The 20,664-nt window shown below is 39.4% G+C and overlaps 1 protein-coding gene across 1 annotated transcript in view; it reads right to left on the bottom strand.

Annotated features, from left to right (window-relative positions):
• Nucleotides 1–20,664, bottom strand: part of LOC124554920 (tyrosine-protein phosphatase 69D) — a 407,323-nt gene that overhangs the window by 8,110 nt on the left and 378,549 nt on the right. The window contains exons 24-25 of the mRNA XM_047128610.1: nt 14,309–14,469; nt 14,014–14,149 (exon numbers count right to left, since the gene is read on the bottom strand). Of these exons, the coding sequence (XP_046984566.1) occupies nt 14,014–14,149; nt 14,309–14,469 (297 nt within the window). The remainder of the gene's footprint in view (nt 1–14,013; nt 14,150–14,308; nt 14,470–20,664) is intronic.

The raw sequence follows: 20,664 nt of genomic DNA, 5'->3' as shown, positions 1-20,664 counted from the left end.
GGGATATAGGAACCTGAAGATAGTCAGACAAATGAAACTGGTTGTATAAATGAAGCCAGCAGCTCAAGGCGGTACGATGAAATTTTTCAAACAGCAGCAGCAGCAGCAGCAGCAGCAGCAGCATCACCTATACCTCAACTATTCACTTGCTTCAATGAAACAAGGTAGAGTTGGGACATTTGCCTGTGTTGTTCTGTTCTCTATTTCAGTGGAGTCTTATACTTGGCCCTAATTGTCAGAGTGATGTTTTACTGTCTTCCAATAGCAAATTGTACAAAGTAGTTAAAAACTATAGCCAGCCACTCTCTCTTGCTGGTAGTTTGAGTTTCTCCAAAGTTTTTGGTTTGCTGCCAGATTATTATGGTCACTCATATCATAGCAGTTAGGCTGGAATTCGATCAATGTGTTAAGCAAAGCAAGCAGCTGGGACTGCGACCTTTACAGTGTTTAGCACGAAAGTGTAATTTTTCTTGTAAACTGTGAGGTGCACCTTACACTGATTCTCTAATCCATGATGTCATTATAGACATGTCACCACAAAGGTTTTAGAATTACCTGTTCCAACATTGAATGAAATGCTCAAAATTGCTAAAGCTCACAAAGTTACAGCTACAGCACAAGCTTCCTTTGACAACAGTGTTAGTGTAGAACAGAACCAACCATTGCATTCCAAACCGTATGCGAGAGGCGCATGTGCGGGCCACATTTGAGCTGAGGTTTGGCCTGTCTCAGCTTTGTTCAGTCCTTCTCTGAAGTACCCGGTACAGTGCGACATTTCATGTAGTATTGCAGTGTGTCACTATTTGGTCAGCCCAATTCTCTTCAATTCAGCAAAATCATGGTGTAACTGCTGTTTACCCTTCACTATCTGTTGGTGGTACAAAGACTGTTCATGGGTCCAGTGGGTGTTTGCACAAAAAGAGGCTGTCTAGCAACGTATTGTCACAAGCATTTAAATATGAATGGAAATGAAGGCGAGAGGGATGGGAGTTCTTAATATCTATTATGCAGTTGCATAATCGATGGGTACAGCAAATTTGCTATGCAACGACATTACAATACCATGCAGAAAGAATTTAAAAATTTAACTGACACTGAAAGAGCAAAATATTACAATGATCAATAGATGGTATTCTTGTTATGTACATTATGAAGCATTTTGTGCTAAATTTGCAGGCATGGAGCACGAGGAGAAATTTTTGGTACCAAAAGCAAAATTTCTGAAGTTACACACATTATTCCATCATCAGTTGCAAGAGTTTTTGATAGAATTGAATGAAGAGTAAGTATGTTGATTAAGTCAAGGGGCATGTACGGAATGATTTTTTGATTTAAAATTTGCTTTTGTCAAATTTATAAAGGAAAAAGCAATGCAGGAATGAAAATTTGAACATCCAAAACAGATTGCAGGCCTTACATTTTAAGTGGACTTGACTGCACACTGCCCACAATAATAAATCACAAAGTGAGAATTAAATTATTTCTGATTTGATCGGGATGCACTTAAAAAGAAAATCGCATTGTAGTAGGGACAAATTCTGACAAATACAGTGCAGTCCCTTAAGCTCACTGGTGCTAAAGAAAATGCGAGTTTTTAAGACTTTATTGTAGCCATGAAATAATTGCGAGGAAAGTTTTCTAAACTTTTGAGTCAGTCTTAAATATGTTTCCAAGGTCATTTGCTGTTTCAGTTGAAAGCGCCTGTGCATGTGCAGATGTAAGTGACTGACCTGCATGATAATTCCCATTTTAAAGACAAATGCTTTTAGGTTAAAAGTGTCCAGGACGTCTACACTGTTTTCCCCAGGTAGAATTTCCACATCCACATGAACAGTTTGCAAAAGTGCTACAGTATTTCGATCAACATATGTTTGTGTCAGACCTTTTTTCGATAATGAAACTAAATAAGTCACAATTATGTGGCAATCTGAGTACAAAAGTCTGTGAAATTGTCTATGTATGTCTGTATCCCAACAGTTTGTACCAGATAAAAATTATATTATGCCTTCAGCATGCCAATTTTTTTTTTTCGTCTATGTTGTTGAGAAATACGAAACCAAGTGAAACCCATTGCAGCTGCATTGCTATCTAAATACAGCATATTCACAGTTTTCCCCCCTCTTCCTGCTCAGAGAGCACTGTGCAGCAGGCAGCAGGCTCAGCACTATGACACGCGAGCCAAAGCACGGTTTGTGAACCAAATTTCTGGTCCACCCAGGTGTAGAATATCTTTCCAGCAGTACACATTGTGTTCTTCAATCTACAGATGACACTCAGTCAATATCATCTGATTCACAGAGCACCTGGCCATCTGGTATGGCAGGGTACAATAGTTAGTACAGCAGTTAGCAATACATTCTCCTCATTGTTGGTAGACAAGCATAGAGAAATGTGCTTCATTCGCTGTAGTTCTGTCCCAAAGGGAACAACAGCTCAAAAAAATATTTTCTGCCCATCACCTCCTGAAAAGCCAACCCAAATAAGTTATTTCCAGAATGCATCACTAAGTGCAAACAATATCACTGCTCATTCTGTGACACCAGTTACTTTGCCTGTGGCATGCACGGACACTTGATGAGTTTTGCTGTGGCCAGAAATCAACAATGCTGGCCACTGCATTCTGTAAGGCCAATATCCTTGTTGCCATGTAGCCCACTGCTGTAACTTACATTGAGGCTAAACGTCATTGGCATAGAGGTTAATTTCCAGCTGGACTCAGGAGTGGCCATGTCCTTAATAAATCTGGAGACATATCGCCTCACTGGGTCCCAGTGCCATTTGCTGTATATAAGGAAGTTAAGGTAGAATTGGACAGGTTTCAAAATTCACAAGTCATCTCACTTGTATTTGCAAGTCAATGGGCGCCATCACTCATATTCATTAAGGAGCCAAACAGAGCTATTAGATCATGATGTGATTTCAGAGTCATGGTAAACGTTGAATTACATGTGGATCTGTATCCAATTCCTAGGCCACAGGAATTGCTAGTCAAGTTGGCCTGGGGCCATTTGTTTTCAAAAATAGATCTGACTGATGCCTATTTGCAGTGTCCAATCAATGAGGAAACAAAATGGATTCAAGTCATTAACACACCTTTCAGCATGTTTAGATACACCAGATTACCACTTGGAGTCACAAGTGCTCTCAGTATTTTTCAGCAGTATCTCCAACAGTTAATTCAGTACATCCCAAATTCTTACAACATTTCTAGGCATTATTTGACAGGATGCAAGCCAATACACTGCATTTTTTATTCACCAAGTTTTTTTTTAATCTATCATTCAGTATCTCAGTCGTAACTTGAGTTTGTAAAAGCAAGCTTCCAAGCTACCAGTCCCAAGGAACCTGAGATAGTTGCAGTCATTTCTCAGGAAAGCAAATTAGCATGCCAAGTTCATTCTGCAAGCAGGGATCAAATTTGTTTGGTTAGAAGAAAACAACAAAGCATTTTTGAAATGAAAGAAATGTCTTCAAACAGCTCCCTCTTTTGATACATTTTCTCCATGCAAATATCTTATTCTGGTGATGGACACTTCAGATTTTGGAATTAGTGCTGTCCTATTGCAAACACACACTGATTGCACAGAGCTGCCAACTGTGTTTGCCTCCAAAACATTGATCGCCACTCAATATAATTAATCAAAAATTGAGAAGGATGCATTGACAGTTATTTAAAACATCAAATTTCATGGTTCCTTTTTTTTTTAAAAAAAATACGGGACGAAATTTCATCTAATCAGAAATCAATCTCCTGAAATCACTGTTTGGTCCACATTCCAAGCTCCCGGGTAAAATGGCACTGCAACTGCTCAGCTTATTAGCAATTATACATACGAGATCCACTACAGGCTTTACACGCAGCAAGCCAATTCAAACACATTCTCTCACCTACGATGGGCACTAGATGCAGACTTTGAAAGGGAAAAAAGTGGTGTGTTTTGGATTAGATGTATACATTAACACATCCTTGACAAGTTTCTGATTACAACATGGGAAGTAGCAGTGGAATGTGTTATCAACTGTACAATGAGGCTGGCTGTAAAATATTCTAAAGAACACAGACTCAGCATTATAAACATATTTTTCTTTGCAGGAAAACTTCTATGTAAAAGACAGTGTCCTCTTACTAGCTACCAATGACCGCAAATGCCGGGCTGTGATTCCATCTAAGATCCATTGTCATATTCTTAAGCTACTCTACACTCCACATTGGGGAATGTGCTGGATAAAGTCATTAGCAAGGAGTCACCATTATTGAATTGGCATCAACCCTGCCATTGAACATACAGTTCAGAACTGCCACTTCTACTCTGTATTCCTCAGCTCCTGTGTGACAATAAAATTTCTGACCTCATCCTTAGTACCCATGGCAAAGAATTCACATTTTGCTGGACCATCCCACAGATCAATGTGGTTTCTCATTGTCAACGCCCGTCTAACTTCCTTAATGTCGCACACATGGCTACTACAATAATGCTGGCTATTACCTTTGCTGCAGAGAGGGTGCCCACCACTTTTGTCTCCAACAATGGCCCTAAGTTTACGGCACCCACATTTCAGTTAAGTGCAACATCACTGAACATCTGACCACAGCTCTGTTCCGCTCAGAGTGGAGCAGAGTGTGGCTGGTCAGAACATACACAAAATTATGGCAATAGTCATTTAGGAGGAAGCATTCACTAGGTTTCTTGCCACTTATTGGCCCGCCCTCATCAAGGAATGCAGCCTGGCTGAAATGCTACACAAGTTCAGCCCGCTTGCACTATTCGAATGCATATCTTCTCAACTATAGTACTGGTGCAACTGTATGGGTCCATTATTTCAGCTAGAAGCCAGGATGAACCAAGACATCATCATCAGCAGCAGCAGCAATATGGGGAGACAGATGTGATCATGTTGTCTTGCACCAAAACCAGTTCTGATAGTCCACCTGCATCTGCATACATACTTCACAAGCCACCATATGATGCACGGCAAAGGGTACCTTGTATCACAACTAGCAATTTCCTTTCCTGTTCTACTTGCAAATGGAGCAAGGGCAAAACAATTGTGTACATGCTTTCATACGAGCTCCAATTTTTCTTATCTTGTCTTCATGATACTTATACTAGTGCTCTAAATTTTCTCAACAGTGTTTCACAAAAAGAAAATGGTCTTCCCTCCAGGGATTTCCATTTGAGTTGATAAAGCATGTACGTAATATTCACATGTTGGTCAGACTTCCATTTGAGTTCATAAAGCATGTCCATAATATTCACATGTTGATCAAACTTACCAATAACATCTCTAGCAGCACACCTCCAAATTGCTACGCTGGAATCCTTTAATCACACCTAAAGGGTTTCACTAGTGTTCTATACGCAGCCTCCTTTATAGATAAGCTACACTTTCCTAAAACTCACCAACAAACCAAAGTCAATCATTCACCTTCCCTACTAATGTCCGTATGGGCTTGTTCCATTTCATATAGGTTTGTAACATTACACCTAGAAATTTAGCTGATGTGACTGTGTCCAATGGAACACTACTAATACTATATTCGAACATTGTAGGATTGTTTTACCTATTCATCTGCTTTCACTTATATCATTCACTTACTTTTTCTACATTTAAATCCCGTCCACATCACCCTGTATCCTTCTACAGTCACTCAATGATAATACTTCTCTGTATACTACACCATTATCAGCAAACAGTCACCCACTGCTGCTCATCCTATCCTTCAGATGCATTCCCTGAGGCATTTCTGTTGGTACCTTTGTCTCTGATGAACAGTTCCCATTCAGAACAGTGTACTGGGTTGTTTTAGTAAAGGAGTCTTCAAGCCACTCACGTATCTGAGAATCTATTCTAAGGGTGTCAAGCAAGAAAGGATAAGGCAAGTTTTCCTTGAGTGTTGCCTTTTAAATCTGTGCTGATTTGCAGACAGAACCTTTTCTGTTGCAATGAAATTTATTATATTCAAACCTAGGGTGGTTTCGCAGGTCCCTTCTCATACAGGGGAGTCACCTGCACTTTTTTACAGTTGCTTGGCACTTTGCGTTTCATGAACAATTCATGTCAAATGCAAGTTACTGCTAATGTGCCAATGCCAAAGAGCACTCTCTGTGAAACCAAACTGAGATTCCATCCAAGCCTGGTGACTGACTTGATTTCAACTCCTTCAGTTGCTTCTCAACACCAGGGATGCCTTTTTCTATGACCTACGTACAGGCATGTGTGTGATAGTCAAACATCAACAACAGAACTATTCTTATCTAAGCTTCAAATTATGCTAGAAGACCTTTATTGGGAAAAAAATAAAAAAGTTGTAATAGCTGCTGGTTTTAATATTGATATCACATGTGATAGTAGTCACACTTCAAGATTCACTGACTTAGTAAACAAACATGGTTTCAAATTGAATTTCTTTGAATCTACCAGAGACAATGGGCAATCATCAACATGCATTGACAATGTTCTAACTAATTATGTATATGAAGATGTGTATAAATATTGGCTGGATCTAGGTATTTCAGATCATTGTGCATTGTTCATTGAGCTGCCACAGACAGACAGGAACATTTCACATATGAGAACCCATATGAGCAGGAACTTTAGCAAAGAAAACTTGCTAACATGTAGTGAGAAGCTAAAACATGGCCTTTTGATTATTGTAACTCAAGTGACAAAAACTTTGAGAAATTCTTAAATAGTTTTCTTGGAGACTTTAATGAAACATTTCCACCTAGACTCTGCAGCAGTAAAATAACAAATACAGTAAAGTGGATTACCCAGGGCATAAAAATTTCCAGTGTACGGTAAAGGCAACTGCACAGAGAACTAAAATATAATGAAGATATTGATTTCATTAAATATGTTAGACCCTATAAAACCATATTTAAAAGAGTTGTCAAGGCAGCAAAACAACTGGCAACTAACAGGCTAATTTAAAATCATAAAAATAAGACAAAGGCTGTGTGGTCAGTCATTAAATCTGAGTTAGATGTTAAAGCCTGTAACCAAGAAATTCCAAAAATTGACACTGAAGGAAACACTATTGTAAATCCAACTCAAATACCAGAGTACTTTAATGAATTCTTTATAAATGTAGCAAAGTCTGATGTATATGTAACAGATTATCACAACAAAGTAAATCACTTTGGCCTAGGCAAAAACTGTGAAAACTTTACAAAATTCTCAAAAGTTTCTGTGGAGGATGTAGAAAATACTATTCTAACATTAAGAAACAAAAAATCTGCAGGTTGGGATGGAAGACCCACCAAAGTTATTAAAGTGGTACACAACAGAGTTGAAAAGCCACTAGCTCAGATAATAAATCAATGTTTTGAAAAGGGCTGTACCCCAGAGGTACTGAAATATGCTGAAGTCAAACCACTCTTCAAGAAGGGATCAAGAGATATCATGGAAAATTATCGTCCTATCTCGATTCTCCCAGTTCTATCCTGTTGCACAAATACAAAACTTCATTGCAAAATATTCTGTTATTCTAAACAATCAATTTGGTTTTCAGAAAGGGAAAAATGCCATTGTTTCATTGAGAAATTAAGTACATCGTTAGACAAGAGAAACAGGGTGGCAGGAATTTTCTGCGACCTCACAAAGGCGTCTGATTCCGTAAACCATGCACTGCTTGTTTACAAACTTGAAAAGTATGGCATTAGCGGCAGTGCCCTACAATGGCTTAAATCCTACTTATCCAACAGAAAGCAAAGAGTCAGCATTTCTTCAAATGGCACATATTATTTTTCTAACTGGAAAAAAAAAAAAAATAATCTCAGGGTGTTCCACAAGGCTCCATATTAGGCCCAGTCCTAGTTCTCTTTTATGTTAATGACTTAGCATTAAGTATCAGCTCCCCATCAGTTCTGTTCGCAGATGATATTCCTGTCTTAGTTGAAGATCAGGACTCGGAAAAAATTCCCAAATCTGTGATCAATACCCTCAGTACGTTAGAAACTTGGTTTCAGCTAAATGGGTTGAATCTAAACATATCTAAGACTCACGCGATGCAGTTCAAAACCAAACAGTCAAAATGTGAGCAGATTAAGATTGTAAACAACCAAGGTATAGAAGAAGTTGACTCAGTCAAATTCTTAGGCGTAAATGTAGGTAAAAATTTGAGCTGGCAGAGGCACACATTGAATACCTGGCAAACAAACTAAGCAGCTTTGCATTTGCAATGCAAATACTATCAACTGCAACTGACGTGGACACATGACAAGTAGCATATACAAGCTACTTCGAATCCATTATTAGGTATGGTATTGTTTCTTGGGGTAACTCAGCAAACATAGTGCGGATACTAAAAATACAGAAAAAATCATACAAAATACGTGCACTGCAAATCAAAAAGAACCATGACGACCATTATTTAGAAAACTTAAAATATTAACTCTGCCATCCTTAAATATATATGAGATTATTATATTTTTGTACAACAGACATGAATTATTTGAGGGAAACCATTTTGTCCATTCACATGATACCAGAAACAAAGAAAATTTTATGCTCCCCACCCACTACCTCAGACTGTACGCCCAGGGACCTCAACACATGGGAATGAAAATTTGTAATAAAAGAAAAGGGAACAAGTTGATGCAGATGAATTTAGATTCACTTAAAAGAAAGCTATATGAGGTACTGACAATGAAGTTTTATTACTCAGTGGATGAATTCATGCGGGACAACTGGAAATTTGAGATGGGTACAATGTGTTACATGTTCCAAGAAATATCCTTGTTATTTATTATAGTGCTATTATTTATTAATTTACAACTCATTGTAACTTTTTAATTAGTTTTTGACATGTCTCCTGTACACAAACCAAATGGATTGCAAATGTACATCATGAGATGAATAAAACGCAATTCACAATTCACTACATTACATCTGTATGATCCTCCTTTGTGAAGCATTTCTTAAATCAAAAATTTAAAAATTTAAAAATTCAGCTTTCCTTATGCTGTCTTCTATTGTCTCATCAGACTGGTAAATAAGTGACTCAACAGAGTCCTTTGAGCCACTTAGTGATTTTATGCAGGGCCAGCAACCTACCTTCCTTGTAGTGATGTATGTGGGTCGACAATGACAGGAAATAATGGAGATGGAACTACTGCCACCTTAGGATGCTGTATACAACAGTAATTTGCATTCCCCACCAAGTCACAGTACCAATATGTAGCCTAAGATACTGCAGTTAGCAAGTAATAACAGTTTCTTGTGACTATGCTGACCACACATGCAGAGGGTACTGTGGATATAGACAGGAACACAACTGCTATGCAGGGGTCTCTCCAACTGTCTTTATTTTTTATATACAATACCATTGTTTTGGTGAACATATATTTTCAGGACTCATTGAAGTGTGAAACTGCAATGCAAATAATAAAAACCACAATATCGCTATATGAACAATACATCTGAAAACATTTCTGCTTGTTCCAACAGTTGCAAAACAGCTGTAAACAGACTTGTTCCTCCAATTTGAAAATGGTTGAATACATTACTAGTCCAATTAGTGCCTTCAATTCAATGACATCAACATTTTGTAGACAGGATAAGTGATCATTAGTGTACTGTGATCTAAACTTAGATATTTCCAGATTTGTCCACAGAATGATTTTGTATAGAATAGCTTGTACAGGGAACAGGTTCAATATCTCCAGAAGTGCAGGTCTCAGACTTTCTGCCATCTGTCACAGTCCAGGCAGCTGCAAGACGATACTGTGTTGGCTTGTTATGCTGTTTTCTCCATGGAGAACATCTATGCTTATCAAAGAAGTGAGTTTCTCCATCGTCACCAACTGTCACATCTGCAGCACTTTCAAGTTTCCTGCTCCAAATTATTGTCGTGCTCAATAAATATCTTGAAATCAGTATCATCATCACTGTCATCACAGTCTTATTCTGGGAACTCACTGAGTCATTCTTCAACACCCACATCTGTCACATGTAAAACATGTTACATAGAAGAAAACGGTCTATTGACACGCAGTCAACATGGGTTTAGAAAACATCATTCTTGTGAAACACAATTAGTTTTTTATTCACATGAAGTGCTGAGTGCTACTGACAAGGGATTTCAGATTGATTCCGTATTTCTGGATACCCGGAAGGCTTTTGACACTGTTCCACACAAGCGGCTCGTAGTGAAATTGCGTGCTTATGGAATATTGTTTCAGTTATGTGACTGGATTTGTGATTTCCTGTCAGAGGGATCATAGTTTACTGTAACTGATGGAAAGTCATCGAGTAAAACAGAAGTGATTTCTGGCGTTCCACAAGGTAGTGTTATAGTCCCTTTGCTGTTCCTTATCTATGTAAACAATTTGGGAGACAATCTGGCAGCCGTCTTCTGTTGTTTGCAGATGACACTGTCATTTATCGACTAATGAAGTCATCATAAAATCAAAACAATCTGCAAAACGATTTAGAAGAAATACTGAAATGGTGCGAAAAGTAGCAGCTGAACTTAAATATCAAAAAGTGAGAGGTCAGCCACTTGAGTGCTAAAAAGAACACGTTAAACTTTGGTTACACTATAAATCAGTCTAATCTAAAAGCCGTAAATTCAACTAAATACCTAGGAATCATAATTATGAACAATTTAAACTGGAAGGAACACACAGAAAATGTTGTGGGGAAGGCTAACCAAAGACTGCGTTTCATTGCCAGGACACTTAGAAAATGTAACAGACACACTAAGGAGACTGCCTACACAATGCTTGTCCATCCTCTTTTAGAATACTGTTGAGCGGTGTGGAATCCTTACCAGATAGGACTGACTGAGTACATTGAAAAAGTTCAAAGAAAGGCAGCACATTTTGTATTATCGCAAAATATGGGAGTGTCACACAACTGATACAGGATTTGGGATGGACACCATTAAAAGAAACGCGTTTTTAGTTGTGATGGAATCTTCTCACAAAATTCCAATCACCAACTTTCTCCTCCGAATGCGAAAATATTTTGTTGACACCAACTTACATAGGGAGGAACAATCACAAAGATAAAATAAGGGAAATCAGAGCTCATATGGAAAGATATAGGTGTTCATTCTTCCCGCGCGCTATACGAGATTGGAACAACAGAGAATTGTGAAGGTGGTTCGATGAACCCTCTGCCAGGCACTTAAATGTGATTTGCAGAATATCCATGTAGATGTAGATGTAGATGTAGAAGGTTCAGCTTTCCTTACCATGGAGAAACAGTAACATTAAAAAAATAAATAAATAAATAAATTGAAAAAAAAACAAAAAAAACGCAAACACAATGGTACATCTGCGAGACCTCTCAAAGCTAAAAATAAGAAACAAAGCACAATAATGCAAGAGTTCTGTCACTTGTAAAGTGCCATCCAATAGGAAAGTGAACAGAAGAGTCCACTTCAGTGGGGTGTGTGAAATATCACAGGACAAAAAATTGTAGTAGTCTGAGAGGCAGTCAGTAGGATTTAAGGGATAGCTATGTGTACACACAGTCATGTGCAGCCAGTTGTCTGTTATCTCTTGAAACCTTTGGACTGTGCCATTTGATACAATGTGTGACTATTGCTTGTTGAGACCTTGCTGTACTCTGGTTCCTAGCCAGCCGTTCACTATGTGAACTTAGTCATTACTGATCACTCATAAATACTATTTCTTCCACTGTGCCACTACATGCTGAGTGACACTGAACTTTTTGTTACCCACACTGAGTACGACAGTACAGTGGTGACAAGGCCATTACTTATAACTAACTCCAACTAACTCCATCCAAACAGGCCCCGAAAGACCCTAACGGTACTGACCAACCGCCGTGTCATCCTCAGCCTATGGGCGTTACTGGATACAGATATGGAGGGGCGTGTAGTCAGCACACTGCTCTCCCACCTGTTGTCAGTTTTCGTGGCCGGAGCCGCTACTTCTTATCAAGGAGCTCCTCAATTTGTCTCACAAGGGCTGAGTGCAGCCCGCTTGCCAACAGTGCTTGGCACACTGAACGGTCACCCATCCAAGAGCTAGCCAAGCCCGACAACGATTAACTTCGGTGATCTGACAGGAATCGGTGTTACCACTGCAGCAAGGCCATTGGCCAATTACTGACACACACACACACACACACACACACACACACACACAACGAACTGCAGACCACATTTTTCACATGACCACAGAGTGAAGTCTAACGACACTGACTAGACCTGAGACAAAACAGTGCTTTATGAATGATGATACTTACTTCCTGGGACCATCCTATTCACAGATAAAATGATTTTTTTATGTGATGGCTTTTTGGATACACCCAACATTCACACTCAGGCAACAGATGTAACTCATGTTGCAGAAAAATGGAACTATGCAGTCAATCTCTTTAACGCTCTTGCAGTAAAAGTTGCAAGAATTGTTGGAAGATACTAATTTGGCTACAAGGTGTCAACCTGGTGTAGTGCTTAAAGGCATTTCACTTACATCTGGGAAGCAATTTGAATCCTTTTGTATCTGTACTGTGCAATCCAGACTTATATTTCTTAATGTTTCCCTTAATAATATCTGGTGAAATCTGGGATTCTTGCTCTTAATAATTCTCTCCCTTCTTCATGCCCAACTGAGCTAGTGATCAGTCTCTAATTACCTTGGTGTTGATAATACATTGAACTTAGGCCTTTAATGATGGGTGTGAGGGTGCGCGAGACTGCAAGGCTCCAAAGTCACCATATGATAGTTTTTTTACATGAATACATTGAAAGTACGGTATATGGCACAGCAGACGGCTATTTATTTCAATGAAGAATACAAAAAGCATGTGCAATAGTTTGTAAAGCTCTGAAAAACCTACCAAAGGGCTACGTAGAATGAGTTCAAACAGTTCTCAAATATGTTTACATTTTCCAGGAGAGGTCTTTCTTGATAATTATGTTTATATGCATACTATGCATACTTTCATGTACTGTTATCCACAGTGACAGATGTTCTTGATTTTACAGTTCTTTTATGTAAATTACTGTGAAAAGGAGACAGTCCTTCACACATTGTGAAGCATAATTTTCATCATGAAAGGGATCCTTCATATATCCACCGACAGGAAAAAGTAACCCACAGCAGGCTACTTCCGTAAAGTATATCAATAACAAATTGTAACTAATGCTAATTTATTCATATCATAAATTATGGGAATTATTTCTAGATTACTTTATATATACAGGAGAAAAAAATCTGCTTTGAAAAACACCGCTAATCTACACCTTACACGTCTCAGCTGCTGTTTTTATTTACTATTGCATAATAAGCATTTACGCAACTTTACTGCCACGTAATGACAGTGAGCAATAAGCTAGCTTGGTGTTTGGTCCTCACATTGATGTGTTTTGGTGTTGATTACTTTTTTTTATCTTTGGACAACATAAAGTAATGAAATCTATTTGCACATTTCACAAGTGAAATTTCCACTAACATGGCATGTCCACTCTGTGTATCCCAGTACTGCTCTTTGGCCTGCTTCTTTTATTTTTCCTGTCTTTCAATAGTCTCCATTTTGATTTTCCTCTGATGATTTTTCCAACTGTAATCGATCTTTGCGATATGTATTAATTGCTGTTACTTATAAACAGTCTTGACTTTGACAGCAGATATTTATTTCAGTGCATTTTTACTTTTAAATTATTTTATGTTCTTTTATCACTCTTGATTCTGGCTCTGGAATGACTTTGCATTTTTTTATACATCCAGATCATTTTTTGCATCTGCTACTCTATCTGCTGTGCTACAACTGCTCCTGTTTCAGCAGTTAGCAAAAAGGAATTTCTCTTCACTAATGCACCACTATCATATTTCATAAATTCACAGATAAAAACATCTAAGTTCATCATTTTTAGAGAAGACACTAAAGTTATAGTGGAAAAGGAATACACCATTATGCTAATGAATTGGAAAGGGAATTCTAGTGGTAACTTGCTCTAAGATTTTACACTGTATGACAAACATCATGCTTACAAGATTAAACATATGTATCAAACTTTTTCTTTTTACTCACAAATGTCTGCAGCATTCCATGTCGCTGTGATCTAAGCTTTCGTGTTGTTGTGAAGATATCCACCCTCTTTTCAGTCCTCAGTTGCTGTACCAATATACTCAGTGCCACAAACATAGAACTTCTATCAGATCCACAACTAGTTCAGAGAGAAAAATGATGTTACTTAATGCAGTCAATATACTGTTGACAACTGCACTGCTAAACTTACAATGAAGGAGTGCAAATCAACAGACATGGCATTTAATTACAAACATAACATGCTTGTAATCAAGTCAACAAACATAGCTTAACATACCTACAATGCACAACTATGGGAGCACTGCCCCCTTGAGATTCTTGATGGTTTTGAGTTTGGTCAACCAATTCTATGAGACCACGTGTCACTTCCGGTACTTCTCCCTCAACTGTCGGCCACCCATTATATTGGAACTGTGTCACTACAACCGTTTCATCAGTCTGGAAAGAAGGAATATTGAAAATTTTAGTGCTGTATAAATCTCGGCAATATGAAGATTATTGCCACCTAATGGTAACTCTTACAGGCAGCAATGTATTATGAAACTTGACAAGACCAAAGCATTACATAATATAAAAGTCAATTCAAAACATTTTCATGAAAGTCACATAATTTTAAAATTTTATGTAAATTCAAACTGATATGAGATAATAAAACTGGCACTAAATGGTGGTTACAGAGCTTTCAATGATAGATGGAGATTTAATCTATGACATTCTCAATTTTGGATGTTGCACATCATCATTGTAACGCGAACTGACAGTCAGCAAAATAGCTTACAGTTAATGATTTTATACCCTTACTAGCTAAGTACCTGGTGTTACCTGGGTATGTATTTATTCCAATCTTCTATCAGTCCATCTCCTCCTTCCCCTGATCCCCCCCCCCCCCCCCCCACTCCCTGTTCAGCTCCTTCACCCCCACCTTCTCTATCCATCTCCTCCAACCCTCTGTCTCTCTGTCCATCTCTAACTGCCTCTCTCTCTCTCTCTCTCTCTATCCATCTGCTGTCCATCTCCCCCCCCCCCCCTCCCTCCACTTAATTCCATCTCCTCCTCTCCCTCTCTCTGTCCATGTCCATCTCCCCCTCTCCCTGTTCATCTTCTCCCCTCCTCCCACCCCTCAGGACAGTGGAGTATAAGGGTATATTACCTCCAATACGTCCATGCCTAATAATATGACACAGTGCTCCCACAGACCTTTAGATTGATGCATGTTTGATTTACTGAAGTAAGTATAAAAATTTAATTTTTATTTCAAATTCTCTGAGCCTGCTTTATAACTACCTTGTTTTATTTTGTCATATTACTATTCTCTCTCACAAACCAATTAACTATTTATTTAGTTACTGAGGCATGCCTCAGTTCTATGGCTACCGATTTGCATCAGCAATAGTTGGCTGTGGAACTAGAGGTTGCAAGGGCATGATTTTAAGGAGTGTGGCATGTGATAATGAGAGTAAGGAAGGAGTGTGGCATGTGATAATGAGAGTAAGGAAGCACAGTGAGAAGCGAATGAGTCAGTACACAACACATGACTCGCCACAGTGGAGCCAGGTTGTGGACTCCTGGGAGGGCAGAAGTGACCCAGCTGATTGAAGAGGAGAAAACAAGTCACTGTGGCTGGCGTCTAGAAAGGTTTGGCAGTGCAGAGCAAGAATTACTATACCTAGATTCATGGTACCATCATCAAGTATCGTTCCTGGAGAATTTGTCAGCTATTTATTTTAGAAAACACACATTTTTGTATGCCAAAAGGCTCAGGTTGCAGGGAATCTTGGGTTGGTTTGACTAGAAATGTAGCAATCTAGGTTATGCTCCTCAGCTGTGTCTTAGAGGGCAAATGTACAGCTTTGAGACTAAAATTAACAAGTGTTGTACATCTGGGCTACTACTGTTTTGTACCAAGTAGCCCTTTCCTATATACTTGAACTTATTGTGTGCTCAAAAAATCTAAAACACAATGGCTAATAGCCATTAAAACTGTATGTTGTGTGGCTGCAGTGGTAGTCCAGTGATGGTTATTTCTGATATTTTAGAAGTTAAATGTTTGGGACCAACATAGCCAGGTGTGCTATTTTAGCAAAGGAAATTTTGAATATGAGCTATTAGCTGATATGTGAGTGGCTAGAGCCGCCTAGTTGAAATATTCTCTACTGTTATTATTCTTATTGCCACCTTTAACATGTTCTGGCAGTGCTACCATATGCGCTGATTTAGAGTAATTTGTAGCAGTAAAATGATTTATGCCTAGCCTTCAATTACACCTCTATGTTTAAATTGTTATTGTTGATTACTTTTAAAACCATCCACCCATTATACTGAATGATATGAGGGCTTATTCACTGACAAGTCATAACCTTATGTCTGATTAAGTATCCAGATAATGCCCATATCATTTAATGTGACTGGTTGGACTTATGTGTAACGGGATGTGTTGTCAACTCTGAAGGCTCCGGTTAATATAAGTATTGTTTTCATGTGCTGTGTCAATTGAAGCCTATGTTTGAGGATGTCCTGTTAGACAATTAGCTTTTTAGTGCTTTAAATTTAAACTTTCAAGCACCTATCACTGCGCAGGAAAATTGTTAACCTGCTTACTTTAATGGTTACTAGAGCAGTGAAGTTGTTTTAGAAATTTGTTCTTGGGTATTACATGTGGCCAAGGGTCAGATTAAAAAAAAATTTGGTGTATTCCTGAAGTTAAAATGGCTAGTGCCAATTTTAATTGGTAAATTCATTCAAGACTTTGAAGATGGTTAAGCACAGAGTTAAACTTAAAATTTAATCTGCTTGGGTAAGCTACTAGTGTAGTTTGAAAATTTAAGAGCCAATTCAAAGTGATAAATTCATCTGAGAATTTAAAGTAGCTAAGTGCCAAATTAAACTTAAAATTTAATCTGTTTGTGTAAGCAGCATGTGTAGTTTGACAACAGAAATGGCTAGTGCCGATTCAAATTGATTCAATAGTGGCTGAGCACCGACTTCAACTTCAAGTTTTTTTTGCACAATCTTCGGACCAATAGTAAATTTAACTTATTTTATAGTTTATGCAGTTGGCAATTTAAATGGCTACTGCCAGTTCAACTAGGGAAGTCCGATTAAGTGTATTAAGGTGGCTACATGCTGATTAAAATTTTACTATTTTGAGTGTTGTGTATGGCTTATGTAGTTATTCGCATAGAGCAGCTAGTGTGAATTGGAAGTGAGAATCATGAATGATCCTTTTAGGTAAGCCTACTGTGAACTGTGGGGAATATTAAGGTCTTACTGTCTTGTAATTATTCAGTAACGGAAGGCCAGTTAAATCTGAATTACTTGTCAACTTGTGTCATTTGTTTTAAAGGCAGCTTGGACCAGCTGAAACTTAAGAACTCTGATTAGTCGGGTCCAGTTGAATTAAACTGAAAACTGGCATGTGTTGTTATGTACTGTGGCCAATGCCAATTGTATGTTGTTTTTATTAATAACTGTGAGCATTGCTCAACTGCTGAAGTACGATTTTGTCAGCAAAGGAAATTTCATTTTTTGTGCTTAGTACCTTTCACTCCAGAACTCTTGTATCTTTGCTACCCCTGTTCCAAAGGATATCCCCATTCCTTGTTTCCATGGCAGGACAAAGGTGGGTGGGGGGGGGGGGTGGGGGGGGGAGATTCAGTTAACACTTATTGTCTGCATGTAATTATACAGACTGGCATTAATTTCAACTACTTCTTGGCTTTAAGATTGTCCAAAGCACTCTAAACCTCCTCTTATTACCTTTGTGGCAGTACCATAATCTAATCTCCTCAAACTCATTCTGGTACGTCCTAATATTACTACTTAAGAGGGAATGAATCATGCCAGGATTCCCTTTATAGTTAGTTCATACTCAATGGACTTTGTGTTTTCTGTCTGCTCCAATATAATAACTTTGCAGAATTTTCCTACACATGATGGGTGAAAATCATCATCCTGGACATACACAACTATGGTCACCTGTCCCATGTGGAGAGCAGATAACAGCCCAGACATTTACTTTTTAGATTGCCACACATTAAGACACATCTCTCAGCCTCCAGACACCTACTCCAGAATACAGTTGTGATCTTTAAAGATTCCATTCTATGGGGAGGATATTTTAGAAGCCTGATAAGAGGTCGTATGAGAGAACATTCGCTGGAGAAGATTGTCAGAGCAAGAGAACATTCTCTGACAAAAGTTGTCATTTTATATGAATAATAAATTGGAAGCATATTCTCTGATGAGGGAGTTCTTTCTCACTGCCTCCCCTCCTCCTCCTCCTCCTCCAAAAGGTTCTCTGCGTGTATTATCTGCTGTGTCAAGCACAGAACACACACATAATCTTACATTTCATTAAACTTGTTCAATTAAGCAAACCATTCAATGTACAGACATGGAACTGGCATCAGAGTGTTCTGGAAGAATTGCCCTATGTTGCGATTTTAGTTTCATGTGTAGCAACATATTATCAAGATGATCGAAGACAATTTAAGCTGGTTGGTTGGATGCTTAAAGGGACCAAAGCACTAGGTCTCAGCCCCTTCATCCTCGAACAGACAGGTCTATACGACTGTAGATCAAAGATAGCCTACCACACAAAACCCAGGGGAAGAAATCCCCAAGGTCTACCAATGTCAGCAGAGTTGAAGTAAGGGACAAAAAGAAGGAAGGGAGGCAGAGGAAGAAATGCATGAAAGGTGCCCCATGTACGAAGCAGCCGTAAGTCCCTGAAACCAGAGCGCAATGAAGGAACATACATCCTGCAGCTATCGCCACTTACCAGAGGTACTCTACACCAAAAATTCCTTATAAAGACTAGCAACACACACAGGGCTCGAGACGTACAGAGACACAAAAGGTGAACAAGTCTAAAAGACCACACGGGATGGGGTAAGAAGAGTACAAGAGCAGGTAAGGTGAGGACCAGGCTGGACCACGAAGCCCAGACAGCTGAAGTCCAGACTGGGCAGAGGAGGCAACAGAGTTTTCTGCCAACCACTCAACGGGCCAATAAGGTTAAGCGACCCTCCCTTAAAGAGACTGTAGATCAACCCAGGGGAAGAAATCCCCAAGGTCTACCAATGTCAGCAGAGTTGATGTAAGGGACAAAAAGAAGGTAGGGAGGCAGAGTCCAGTTCACAAATAGAACGTAAAACTAACTCAGCTGCTAGGGCATCCTCTCTTAACACCAGGAGTAGTGAGTGAGGGAGAGTAAGTCTGCTGCAGGGCTGGTAGGTTGGGAAAGTCCAGCAAAACGTGGACCACCGTCAAATCGGCACCACAATGACAATGAGGCAGGTCTTTGCTACAGAGGAGATGATCACAAGTCAGCCAAGTATGGCCGATACGGAGCTGGCAAAGGATGGTAGAGTCTTTGCAAGAGGTCTGCATGGAATACCTTCACAGATTCTTAATCTCCTTTATCACACTTGGTCTGTCTGGTGTAATCAGAGTTAGCCATTTATATTTCAGGTACCTAAAACTTGACGGCATAATAGCGATCTGAGGTCTGTTTCCAAAATACTGATCTCAACAGTTGGTTTACTGGTAGCCTGTTTCTCCAAGCTATCTGCGAGTTCATTCCCTGGGGCCCCGACATGGTCCGGGGTCCAGACGGAGGTCACTGAATGTCCACACTGTTCACGGGCATATATGGAATCCTGGATAGCAATAACCGAGGGATGGTGAGGGTAGCCCTGGTCAAGAACTTGCAAACAGCTCAAGGAGTCTCTGCAGATCAGAAAGGATCCACCAGTGTAGTAACAGATATGCCCATGAGCAAGAGAGACGGCTACCAACTCTGCAGTGTAAACACTATTGCCATCCAGCAAGGTGAGCAGTTCAGTATGTCCCACATAAATGTACACAAAGCCTAGACAACTTCTAAATCCTGGTATGCACCAAGGATAGAGAAAAATTGGTGGCAGAGGGCCTCAGGATGAATCAAGTCTTTCGCACATTGTCGTAGGTCAAGACAAAGCTGTTGCTGAGGGATGCACCATGGAGTTGTATGGGAGTGGATCCAGAGGGGAGGTGGAAGAGGAAATAACTGAAGTTTAGAGAGGATAGACTGGATGTAGATTGTGATCGTAAGCCCTAATAAGGGCTGCTGTTGCAGGAGATAGATTATTATGTCTGGAAGGAGGAGACGGTAGAGTTCGGATGCTTAGGGTAGCTGCGAATGTGGGTAGCATAGTTGACAGGCTGCTGTTAGTGGCTGATCCATAATGGAGGGCTGCAGGCTCCATGAGTAAGCTATTCACAGGGCTAGTTCAAAAGGCTCCAGTCGCAAGCTGGACCCCGCAGTGGTGTATCAGATCCAGTATCCGCAATGCTGAGGGCGATGTCGAACCATATGCCTCACTTCCATAATTGATGTGGGTTTGTATCGGGGCTTTGTAAAGCTTATAACGATACAGCCTTCCCCAAGACTCTAATGAAGAGACTGATACCGCCTTTTTTTGTGTGCATCCGGGTGGCTGTCAGACGAGTCAGTGCTTCCTAGGGGCTTGTATGTGTGTCTTTATATATATCATTCTGTCCAATTTGCTAAAACACTTGATATTCATTGTGAAAGCATACAGAATGTTCTGGAAGTATGTATATTATCATGATTGTCAGGGGATTGTTATC

The sequence above is a fragment of the Schistocerca americana genome, chromosome X (assembly GCF_021461395.2).
Source record: "Schistocerca americana isolate TAMUIC-IGC-003095 chromosome X, iqSchAmer2.1, whole genome shotgun sequence".
In the NCBI taxonomy this organism is placed as follows: domain Eukaryota; kingdom Metazoa; phylum Arthropoda; class Insecta; order Orthoptera; family Acrididae; genus Schistocerca; species Schistocerca americana.
This window is presented reverse-complemented; position numbering and strand designations above follow the sequence as displayed.